The sequence below is a fragment of the Zingiber officinale genome, chromosome 11A (assembly GCF_018446385.1).
Source record: "Zingiber officinale cultivar Zhangliang chromosome 11A, Zo_v1.1, whole genome shotgun sequence".
Lineage (NCBI taxonomy): Eukaryota > Viridiplantae > Streptophyta > Magnoliopsida > Zingiberales > Zingiberaceae > Zingiber > Zingiber officinale.
In genome coordinates this window covers 1,125,495-1,137,905 of record NC_056006.1, presented here as the reverse complement: position 1 = coordinate 1,137,905, position 12,411 = coordinate 1,125,495, and the positions used below count along the sequence as shown (strand labels likewise).

Below are 12,411 nucleotides of genomic sequence, written 5' to 3'. Positions count from 1 at the left end.
ATTGGGATCCAACCGTTGGCGCAGGATATAGCTGTTGGCGTGCGTTCATCTTCTGCAGAGCTCACGATTTCCATCTCAGATCTTCACAGCGCTTCCACAGCTTCTCGATAGAGTTCTCACCGCCAGTCCTTGAAGTTCTTGGAGGTTTTTCCAAGTCAAGAGGCAGATCTACAACAAGAAGAAGAAAGCTAGTGTTAGGGGTTTCTTGTGCAAACTTGTAAGCTTTTGCTTATATTTTGTTTCATTTTCTTTTCTTCTTGTAGTGTGAACTTGTAGGGCTTCTCCGCCTTCGGTAGTTACCGTAAAGGAGTGTTTTATTAGTGGAGGATGCGTGAGTATGTGGATCCTTGGATTAGTCATTTCTTCTTGAGGTGGATACCAAGTAAATCTATGCGTTAGCGTTGTATGTGTTGTTTCTTGTATTTCCACTGCATATCTTTGAATAAACAAACAACGAAGAGCACGACGAGCGCGAAGAGCTATTCACCCCCCCCTTTTCTAGCTACATATTTGATCTCAACAAGTTTGAATATCAGCTACAGTGCACTTGTATGACAGAGAAATGAATATAAGAATATCAGTTGGATAAGTTTTCATAAGCACTTTTCGATTTTCTTCGATTATTAATAAAAATTTTTTTATAAGGTCGAATTCATTATTAAGATTAGTCAATTCAAAAAGTTAGATGCATGATATCAGCTATAAAAATAAAAATAAAAATAAAAAGAAATTTAAAGGAAGAAATTAGATAGGTACTTATAATTTGATCATAATTATTTTTCAAAAAAAAAAACTAATGTTGAGATTTCCTTTAAAAAAAAGTTGATTTTATAAATGTCCTAATTCCAAAATGTCATGCGGAAATAAACCAATTTAATTATATTAATCGCCATGACGTCAATAGTCATGACACCTAACTTGTAAACAAAGTATTTTCGTTTTCAACTTTAGGTTGCTCATGACTTGCTCCAACCTTTGACTTTTAACAAGTCAAACACTTGGGAATTAATTACAAGTTAACAATAAGCAAAATAGTTGGTGAAAATTAACTTGTCATAACAAAAGAGAATGATCTAAGTATTCACTTTTGTATTTTATTTTTTTTTTTAAAAAATAGAAGGTCCTTTCTTACTAGATATTTGGGGAATATGCAAATTGATATATATCTAAGGACATAAGTGCAATTTTTTTTAGAAGCCCAATTGCCCAAGGCCCATTAATCATAACTGCACTACTATAAATTGATAGAACCCATGAAAGGTCGATTGAATTCCAACTAGATTCGTTCCCTCGCAAATTCCATATTCCCGCCCCTGAATTAGCCGGCCTTCAGAACCCTACCGGAGTCCGGAGATCGGCGTCGGAAGAGGAGGTGGAGGGTCACACGATGTGCTCCAGCGTCGGAGAAGAAGGCGCTACTTCATCATCCAAGCCGATCTGCGCCATCTGTTACGAAGACCTGAAACCCCTCGCCGAACACCTCCAGTGCATCCCCGTCTGCGGCCACGTCCTCCACGAACTCTGGTAACATCTCTTCTGGAAAACCCTATTCCACTTCTTTGGATGCGTGGTCTCATAGATTGGGAATCAGCTTGCAGCAATGGCTCGAGTACTGCCCCGCCGGCCAGAAGCAGGCCTGCCCCATCTGCAAGCAGTCCTGTTCACGCAGTCGCCCTACTCGCCTCTATTTCCAATCCGCCACTGACGCCGCTGCCTCCACCCAGACTACGGCTACATCCTCCGTGAACCAACAGGGGCCCAGCGCTGAGGCCCTAAGAGTGGAGATCGGGAGGTTGGAGCTGAAACTTTCCTCCCTCACTAAAAGCTTTGCTACCCAGCAGGACAATCTCAAGAAATTGGACCACGAGGTGATTAGTAATTGAACTTAGCTTTCTTCTGCTAGATATATATTTGATCAAATGTGGTAAAATTTGTTCTTTTCTTTCATTTACCAAGGTCTCTGTCTGGAAGAAATTAGCCAAACAGGAAGAGTCCAAAAGGGAAGAAATCAAGCTAGAGAAAGATCGCATGCAGCAGTTTCTTTGTGTAAAGACAGAGGTAAAAAATGATTGATCTTTTGGTAGCTTTGATACACTGTCTTCAAGGTTGGAATTTTGTGGTTTTCTGTGACAGGAGTTGAATAGGAAGTCATCAGAGTGTGCAAAACTAGAGGAGAGGAGTTTAGGGTTGGCTAAGGAACTTGCTACGCTTAAACTGTAAGAGAAGCTTATTCTATTGTGGCTTCTCAATTTGGATAATGATCTTGTTGTGATTTTTCTGATAGTTTAGTGCAATGGATGTCAACTTGGAAGAAGGAGAGATTTTGAAGTTTGCATCACTTGGAAATGGGCGTAACCTTGAGAATATGATAGATGTCCTGCGGAGGTCTCTTGCGTTGCGTAACAAGTATGTGTTATGAATTTCAAATCATATACAAGATTTGTAGATAAATGTCACATATTATTGGCGTTGATGCTGTTCTAGCATCATTTATTGATATCAACACTAAAAACAAATGATGGATCATCCTCAAATTGTAGGTGCTTGAAGCTACAACCTCAAACCACCCTCTTTGCATCGAAATCAGTGGCTTAAATCTTTGTCTGTTATAGGAATAATTCATTAACTTTCCATACACCATGGCCCTATCTTCTTGGTGCAAAATGTGCAATGAAATCTTTGTCTGTTATAGGAATAATTCATTAACTTTCTATACACCATGGCCTTATTTTCTTGGTGCAAAATGTGCAACTCTAGGCTTGCTGAGCCGTGTGCTCATGTTAAGCCGCACACAATGCAAAAGACTAGTTTCGTTGGCCAAACTTGAAATATCAGTTCTCATTATCTTTAGAAACAAGCGTCAACTGTTCAACAAGGTGTATTGGCAATTCTACAAAAGGCTAAGCATTAACCTAATGCGATTACTTTTCCATTTTAAAATTGCAGATTTTCTGTATAGCATGTAGGCCAAAGGCTCAACTTATCAAGTAGAATACTCCATCCTTGAACATGGACAAGGAATTAGCAACATGGGCCTTTTGCATCTTCTTCTTTAATATGTGTTGCATATTAGTGAGTCGTGATAGTAATCATTCTTATGAATACTGACTTAAACTAAGTCGTTAAGACAATTCCGAGTCACATTACTTTTAATGCTGATTGTCCTCAGCTTATGGCTTCCATTTATATTTTGTTGTGATTGAATGGCTTAAGCATTTGTTGATTTCCACTTTAACCTAGTGGTTGCTTGTAGGTGCTATAAAGAACTGATGGCCCAGTGCAATCTTTTGGGTAGAACTGAGAACCGTTCACGCCTAGATCTCGAAAAGGCTAATGATAAAATAAAAAAACTGAAGGTGAGTCTTTTAAGTGGTTCTGTAGTTTTGTCTTATATTCTTTCTCTTGTCATTCTGTGTAATTTTATTTTTTTCAAACTTGCATCAGGCTAGGATAATTGAACTAGGGAAGGCACTTGAAATAAAAGAAAATGGCACTCTCAGGGTTCTAAAAAACTCCAAGAAGGTTAAGACTGAAGTGCATCAGCACTGTGTAGATTCCTCAGCAGGAAATAATACAATACAGATTGGTCATTCGATAGCAGTTTCTAAGGAGGTAGTTTTCCCTACTGATCGTTACTCAAACAGAAGCTTCAAAGATTGTGAGGTTCATGATGGTTTGGATTCATCCGATTACAATGGTAATAATTGGGTAATTAATCTTGATAATGATGTAAGTTTGCCAGATAAGCATGCTCCTAAATACTGTCAGTCAGAATCAAAGAATGGTGCAGATATACAGAAAAGACCTGCATGTTTGCAAAATGTATCCGATTATCCCAGTAATGAAGGTTATTCCAACTACAAGGAAGGTAACATTTGCATTGGATCTTCAAATCAAGGCATTTCTTTGAAGAACATAGCAGGCACAGATGAGCCTTTCAAGAGAAGTCCAGTTATGGCAGATCTGGAGAAAGAAGTATTACTTGTCAGTGATATTGCAAAGCAAATATCACAGGAAGACAATGGAATGAAAATTCAAGCTCATGGTAGTTTTGTGTGTCCTGGTGAGTTCTAGTTTTGTTTTTCTTATTAGTTGCACCTCTGCTAAGTCTTCTCTATCACATTGCATTGTGATAGTGTTTGGAAAACCCTTTATTTATCAATGTAACAAGAAAACTAAATTAAAGTGACGCCAGAGTCAAAAATAGAATATGACAGTTATCAATTTCAGTTTGAACAAATCTGATTTCTAGCATTTTGTTTAACTTGTTCCATAATTTCTTTCCTCGTGGCCTTCAAGGTATGGGTGATCAATGTTTTTCTGGAGCTGCTGGAGGAAATGCCATGACCAGAAATATGGTAGGGAAATGGTGCAAGCAGGGTCTTAAAATGGCATCCTCTGGTACTAGCGGTGATCTGATTGCTGTTGGAGCTGATGGGAGAGGAGGGAGGATCAAGATGTTAAGAACTCATAATGATTTCATGGTATCAAAAGAACTCTTTCATTTGATTATCAATCTAACAAATTGAGATCTTTATGTATGTCCTGTGCAGGGTAGCAAGCTTAATATTTCTTCAAAGAAACCGAAACACAAACCAAACCAAATCAATCAACCTCAGATCGAGTATTTCTTTGGGAAGTCAAAAGTTTAGTCCCTGAAGCAAATCGGTGCTTAATTGACGAATGTTGCAAATGCATGGAGTAAACCTCAAAAACACAACGATGACTTGGGCTCTTGCTTTAATAAACTATGGCATGCAATTTTTGGAAAGATGACGAGAGAAAATTTTTCACTTTTGGAAAATTTTCTTTTGTGCTTCATAGTGTACATTCTGTTTAGAAAGGTTCAACTATTAATGATGGATAAAAAAAATTCAGTTAATTAGAAATGGAAACTAGAGCTTTCAGCGACCTTGATAGAGTATTTAAGTATGTCAGAATTTGTTATTAGATATATGATTAATATTAGGCACTATTTAATAGCAAGAATTGACCCAAAGTATGATAAATAGAGAAAAGAGTTCAGATGATAATGGAGCAAGTTCGATGACTACTGTATATTATTTAGTATTTTGTTTATGTGGAAACTTTTATTAGGTTGGGTGAAGTGGTGAACTGTTGTCTATTGTTTAGAGGATTTAGTCAATGTTACGATCTATTTCTTTTTTATTACTTATGATACTTTTACTACCATAGTAGATAGTTGTAATTTATCAATGGTATAATTTCAAATATTTGTTGCAAAGAAGCAGAGCTAATGTTTGCTCCAGTGGTAGGATAAACAAGTTAGATCCACAAGTATTCTATCTTAAAGATAAAAAAAAAGTGCTTATTTGCATGTTTGTAAAAGTGTAAAACTTCATCTTCAAGTGTAAAACTTGAGGAACGGTATATGATAAACAACTTAGATGTACTAAATATAGGGTTTAGATTATGGAACTCATGTTTTTTTTTTTTTAAAAAAAAAGTTAGTATCGAGTATCCAACTTACGGGATTCTTAGATGTCTAAAAAATTGAGAAAATATTTTAGCAATGCACCATGTCCCAGGGGCAATGAAACTCATGTTTGATGCTAAACTATTTTAAGCTATAATGACAAAAAATTCACGTGAGAGAGAAAAATTAAAGGGTATCATTATTATTGCTAAAGTGGTATTGAGACAGGAAGATCAAAGAGAGGAAGAATTGCACCCAATTTGAGCTGATATAAACGTAAAATGAGTTATTTTAGTAGAGTAAATACTCATATAGATAACAACTGCCTCAATTCATTGGGACAAATGAGTAGAGGGCAGGTGCTTTGATACCTATTGAAGCTCAAGAAAGTACTCAATTCAAGCTGTACTGTTAAAGTATATGAGTAAAGGTCTGTTGCAGACTTACGATAGTGGGACGAGATCAATTCCCTATAGACGCATGTTTTGGGAAAAAAACTTTCATCCCTTAGTCAACTTAACGGTTGGCTATAAATTGACTTTATGATTTACTTTCATTTACTAGGAACAGATTACGAGAGACATTTAAGATGAACATAATCATCTTTTATTATACTAGCATGACTCATGAACTTAACTGACCTGTATACCATAATGAATTCTAAATGCAAAGTAGACGTCAAAGTACACATGACGCGTACAGAGAGTCTCGATATAGATTTCAGCTATTAAAGCATATGTTCCTAAAATAATTCACAGTAAGATATCTTTATACACTTTGTAGTTTGCAATGATTAATCATACGAGAGAACAACATGACTAGCGCTTCTTGATTTCAAAGGAATAGTCGAGCTCTAAGTGGCATTTCTTATCATCATCCTCGAACTGGGAAAAAAAAGTAAAGGGAAAAAAGATCAAAAGGCGGTAAATTATGCATTTGGCTGAAGTACCATAATAGGGAGGTTAGCCATGAAGTTAAATAATCGATGCTACCTTGAGTTTCGCAGAGTAGATTCCTCGAGCAAGCACCCCAGATGGAGTAGTCTCTTCCTCCAACAAATGTTCATAAGGATCACATTGTGGAGCAAACATGCCAAGCATTTCTTTGCTTTGATCCACTGGCAAATCATCAAATAGTTATTGATTAAGAGCTAACAAATAATGTCATTGTGTAACTAATCTAAAAGTGTGAAGTTTACTGAAGGAAACAACTGCTTAGTGCAAAAATAATTGAAGGATCATCAAGTAATAAGCAATTTTGTATCTCAGATATCAATTTTAAACATAAACCTGGTGAATTATATTAATGTAGCAGCCACAACATTTACATTAGTTCACTAAAAAACCAGACTTGGCTTTTGTCTCTGAATGATATAGTTTGCTTATGGAACAATGTGACAATTTTTTACACTAAAATGTAGGAAGAATATGATTTCAGATAATGATCAATGAACCTTTAAGCCCTCTCTTCCACACTATGTTTGAGTAAGTCAGGCCAGAGACAATATTATGCTTAACACTGAATGATAACTTAAAGTGATATTTTGATCCCTCCTTCAGAGTAAAAAGTACACGGCTTTGGTTTTCTGCGACTGGTAAGAAGGTAATAACATCAGAACATCCTTCAGATATAACTCCTATGGAATGAAATATAACTTCAGGTTCAATTTGTCCTGCGGATAAAAGATTTAGGAAAGGATTATGAGTAATGACATTCCACAAGACTGGGAAAATTGTTAACACTAATTATTTCTTTAAAAGAAAACAACCGTTTAAGTGTTCATCAACACGACCAAGTAACTTTTCCTTCCATCTTCTCAGACTTTCATCTTCCTGGAATATACATAAAAGCATAGTTATGTTGAGAATTTAGATAACTTCTCCCTGAACAGTGCTTATATAAACTAACAAATAGATTATTCCTGCAAACAAGCATCAGCTGATGGTTTTCATTCATTATTCTTGGGTGGGCAAAGCATTAAATTGACAATTAAACATAACTTCAAGCAATCTAAAGTAGCAGCTAGCAATATAAGGAGAAAGCATTTCCTCCATGGAATCAAAGAAAATAGAAGATATGGAGAGGCAATTAAATCTTCAAAAGCAACTCTAATGCAGTTACATTAGGACTCTGCAAACCTATGTTTTGATTCATTTACATCTTTCTGCAAAAAAAAGAGCTAGGAAAGCAAACAGGAGTTTGATTTTTTTAAAATATTTTTTAGAACCAAATAAACTCAAAATGACAAGTCCAAAACACAAATAAACATGTGTTTCAATGTCCAATGTTTTAATCAACATGCCAAATTCAACTTGGTTGCTACCGCAAAATTGAGGAAATCAACGGATTTAACATAAAGATACCCAAATAAATCAACCATGGTAGAAAGATTACAAAGATCCATTGGGTTGCCATAAACCATTGCTTATTGAGATACTTGTTGTTGAATCTTTGAGACAAACTAGGCAACACACACGAGTCAATACCACTATTTATAGCTGTAGGGAATACTTATTGAGTATTGAACTCACGATGATTAGTCTAAAATAGGCAATGGTAATCGAATAGGATGAGTATCACATTCCTAAAGAACCACACTATGATGATAGAAGTATCTCAAACAGTAATTTCACCATCTAGTTAAATCAAAACAGACAACCTTTGTTACGCTGCATGTGTGGGCACTTGTTTGCCGAAGCTTTTGGCAACAACATCTTACTTGACACAAATTGAGTGTCTTAAAATTCTTACTTATAGAAATTCAGTGCTTGTTTCCCAAACAACTAACAACTAAAATTAGTGCGAAAGAACCCCATATTATGAGCCACGCCAGAATAAAGACGAGCCATAGTGGTTTTGAACAATGCCAAATGGCAGAAGCAATCCCATTCCGGAGACAGACAAAGAAGCAATTAACACTCGGGAAATCAGGTACGCATTTAAGAACACGAGTAGATAGATGGCCACACAGAAATGAAGACATTAAGGAATGAGACGGGAAAAGATAAAACAGAGGGGGAGAATATGTAGAAAATGGATCTCAATCTGCCCTAAAGAGCTTCGACATATGAAGGGGGGAAAAAAAAATCAAACCTTGTCCTTCTCAAGCTGATCCTTGAGAGGGAACAGCTGCGAGGGAACGAATCCATCGTCGGTGGCCTCCTCATCGCCTGTGACTTCGTCGTCGTTCTCCTCCACTTTGTTCTCTTCCTCGCCCAAATCGCGGCTTCTCGCCGGGGGATCGACTCTCGAAGAAGCAGCGGAAGAGGAGGAGCTCTCCGCTTCCATTCGTCGCTGCCCTCCGCCTTCCATTCTTGGACTCTTCCTGAAAGATGATCTAAAGAAAAAGGGAAAAAATATCGCCTTGCTTTCACACCTCCACTCGACCAACACAAGCAACAGAAGCAGCAGCAGCAGAAGAGGAAAGACGGAGAGTGGGAAACAGAGAAAATAATGAGGGGGCGTTTGGTTAAATGATGGGAATGACTATGGGTATGAGTTTGATAGTAAGGTGTAATGGGAATGGGAATGAAACCTACTTAGTTATATGGGTTTGGTTGATTCTCATAAATCTAGAAATCATTCCCAAATTGTCATTCCCAAACCCACAATCCAAACACCATCTTTTACTATCATTCCATTCCCTCATTCCCAAATCCATCAACCAAACACCCCCTTAAACTATTTGATGGAACCATTAATAAATGAAAAGAATAAAAAAAACATTAATCGGCCAGTATTTATCAGTTCGGATCCTTAAGGAATGGGCCATCACCCATAGGAATGGGTGATATGGGAATCATTCCCATTTCATTATTATTGACAATCATTCATATTCTCATTCCATTTCCCTTACCCGAACCAAGCACGCCCTAAGTTTTTATTCCGTCCCTTAATTTTTTTTGAATACTTTACATCTAATAAATTCATCAAAACAATACCTTTTTTCTATATACACTTCCATATCTTTATCAAAATATCATTCGATCCAACGACTTTTTCATTATGCATCCCATTTAAAACTTGTTCTAAATCTGAAATTTGAATTCTATGATAAAAAATTTTAATTTATATACTTATTTAACTTATTTAAATTACTTAAGTTAAGTGGGTCACATAAACCTTCATTAAAAAATTAATAAAAATTAACTCTTACATCGTTATTTTATTTTTCCATCGTTTACTAGTACTATATTACATTTATCTTTAATAAATTTTATTTGGATAAGATCTCTTATATTCCTTTCACTCACTTTAGCTATTCTATAAATATTTTTCCCTTCTTTTGTATCCAATTTTTAATATAATCGTTTAAAAGTTTTATTCTTTGCTTCATTCACTACTTTCTTAGATTTTTTCTTGGCTATTGTATATTTTTTAAAATTTTCTTCTTTCTTATAAATATATAATTCCTTATAAGATGTTCATTTTTCCTTCACATTCTTTTGTACTTTCTCATTCCACCACCAAGATTCCTTATTTAGTGGTGCATGTCTCACTCACCAAGTACAATCTTAACTATTATTTTCAACTTTGATACTATCTTATCCCATATCGTATTAGAGTTATCATATATTTCACCTAATACTTGTACTCCTACCTTCTCCATAAATATATTTTACTTCCCATCATTTAATTTTTACCACTTAATTTTAGGAGTTGTATATATTTTATTTCTATTGATATTATTCCTAAGACGTATATACAACACTACTAACCTATGTTGGGTAGTTAAGCTTTCTCCATAGATGATCATGCAATCTTTACAAAAAATTTTATCCTTTTTCTTAATCATAAGAAAGTCAATTTGCGATTTATCATTCTCACTTTTGAATGTGACTAAGTATTCTTCTTTTTTCTTAAAAAGTGTATTAGCTAATATAAGGTCATATGCTATCACAAAATCTAATATAACTCTCCTTTATTCATTTCTTGTTTCAAACTCATAACCCCAATATACCATTGCATATTCTTCATTTTCCATTCGAACATACCCATTTAGATCACCTTCTATTAAAATTATTTCATTTAGCAGAATATTTTGTAATACTTCATCTAAGTCGTCCCAAAATCATGATTAGGTAACTTTATCTAATTCTACTTGTGGTGCATATACACTAATTATATTCATAGTTTCTTGTGCCGCTATTATCTTAAGGGTTATAATTCGATCATTTTTTCTAACTACTCTTACAACTTCATCTTTTAATAAATTATTTACAACAATAATCACTACATTTCTTATTTTACTCTTTCCTGTGTACCATAACTTAATACCTGAGTTCTCCATCATCTTTACCTTCTCGCCTATCTATTTTATCTCTTGTACACACAAAATACTAATTCTTCTCCTAAGTATTGTATTTACTACCTCTAGTGATTTATCAGTGAATGTTCCTATGTTTCATGTTCCAAGTCTTAAACTATTAGTTTTCTTATCATATTTGTTCTTATCCAATCTATGGTGTGAGAACTATTGCCAATTTAACACTACACTCAAGTTCTCATGGAGATGCAGCGGTCCTTGCCGATATACAGTCAAATTTTACAATGCAAACTGTTACATATTTAGCACTACACCTGAGTTCTGAAGATGTAGCGGTCCTATCTGAGATATTACAATCAGACCCTACAACACGTTCCTTCTGGGAAACAACATAGCATTAGCACAATAGTTTAATGGAACTATTCATTGAACATTTGCTATAGTTTTATTACTAGCTAGCAACCTAACGCAACCCTCATCCATTATTCAGGTTTGGAACTGGTCATGACTGGTTCATTATGGGCAGAGTTAATTATTTTGGTCAAGTCATCCCACTAAATACCATCAAATTTAGGTGATATATTGTTTTAAAAAAATATTTAACCTTAAGGTGGCATTTGGTAGGGTGAAATATGTCTTGTAATGTAATCAGGATTACATTACAAGCTTGATTATTTTGTTTGGTTTACTTTTAAACTTGTAGGGTGTGTTTGGTTCAAGTTATCATATATAACCTTGGTTACGTGATTACCATGCAATCATATAACCAAAGTTATGAGAATAAAACATAATCAAATATTATTTGATTCAACCTAAGTAATACAGTAAAAATTTATTTGTTTGAAAATTTTAATGCATAACCTACTTTAATATTTTACTATATTACTCTCAGATACAAAACCAATCATACATATTATTATTATAATTTTAAACTCTACATTTTTTTTACTTTTTCTTTTTCACGTTTTTCTTTTTATGTGTTTTTTATTTTTTTTAAAAAATTTTTTCGGATGTTTATTTTTTGAAATTTTTTATTTTTTTATTTTAAAAAGTTTATTATTATTATTTTTATTTTGTCCCATTTTTTTATTATTTTTTATGTTTTACTTTTTTTTAAAAAATTTATATATTTTTTACGTTTTTTCTATTTTCTATTTTTTAAAGATTTTTTCCCATTTTTTATTATTTTTAAGGCTTTTAATGTTTTTTTATTTTTTTTCCCCATTTTTTTTATTTTTTAATATTTTTTACGTTTTTTATTTTTTTACTTTTTCATTTTTTCTATTTTTTTTAAATTTTTTACGTATTTTTCCTTTTTTTTTAAATTATTTTATTTTATTTTTTATATTTTCTATTTTTTCTTTACGTTTTTATTTTTTATCGTATTTTTCTCTTATCCGAGCGTATTTTAGGTAAAAAGAATTCGTTAATCCTAGAATTAATAAAAACCTCAGTTTTCCGAGGTTTTCCAATTTCGGGTTACATATCCCTAGCGTGTTAGGTATGGAACATTATTCGGGAATCATCGATTAGTCAAACAGGATTTTCGTTAATAACCTTGAATGAATAACCAAGGTTATCAAGGATAACCTACAACCAAACGCACCCGTAATGTAATGTAATCTCGATTACAATAGTTAGTGAAGTTTTGTAATATAGATTACAAAGCACATACTATGTAATTTGATTACATTACGAGGTCATCGTT

The 12,411-nt window shown here is 34.2% G+C and overlaps 2 protein-coding genes across 2 annotated transcripts; one reads left to right on the top strand and one right to left on the bottom strand.

Annotated features, from left to right (window-relative positions):
• Positions 1–1,273: 1,273 nt before the first annotated feature.
• Positions 1,274–5,078, top strand: LOC122032203. Its single transcript, XM_042591465.1, has 9 exons — positions 1,274–1,524; positions 1,592–1,868; positions 1,957–2,058; positions 2,134–2,216; positions 2,290–2,406; positions 3,254–3,356; positions 3,445–4,063; positions 4,300–4,484; positions 4,554–5,078. Exons 1-9 carry the CDS (start codon positions 1,388–1,390, stop codon positions 4,650–4,652), a joined length of 1,722 nt encoding a protein of 573 aa, XP_042447399.1. The 5' UTR covers positions 1,274–1,387; the 3' UTR covers positions 4,653–5,078.
• A 1,020-nt stretch (positions 5,079–6,098) lies between these two features.
• Positions 6,099–8,874, bottom strand: LOC122032946 (rho GDP-dissociation inhibitor 1-like). Its single transcript, XM_042592264.1, has 5 exons — positions 8,531–8,874; positions 7,206–7,269; positions 6,891–7,109; positions 6,430–6,554; positions 6,099–6,321 (listed from the first exon to the last, which is right to left on the bottom strand). Exons 1-5 carry the CDS (start codon positions 8,747–8,749, stop codon positions 6,256–6,258), a joined length of 693 nt encoding a protein of 230 aa, XP_042448198.1. The 5' UTR covers positions 8,750–8,874; the 3' UTR covers positions 6,099–6,255.
• Between the last annotated feature and the right edge of the window lie 3,537 nt (positions 8,875–12,411).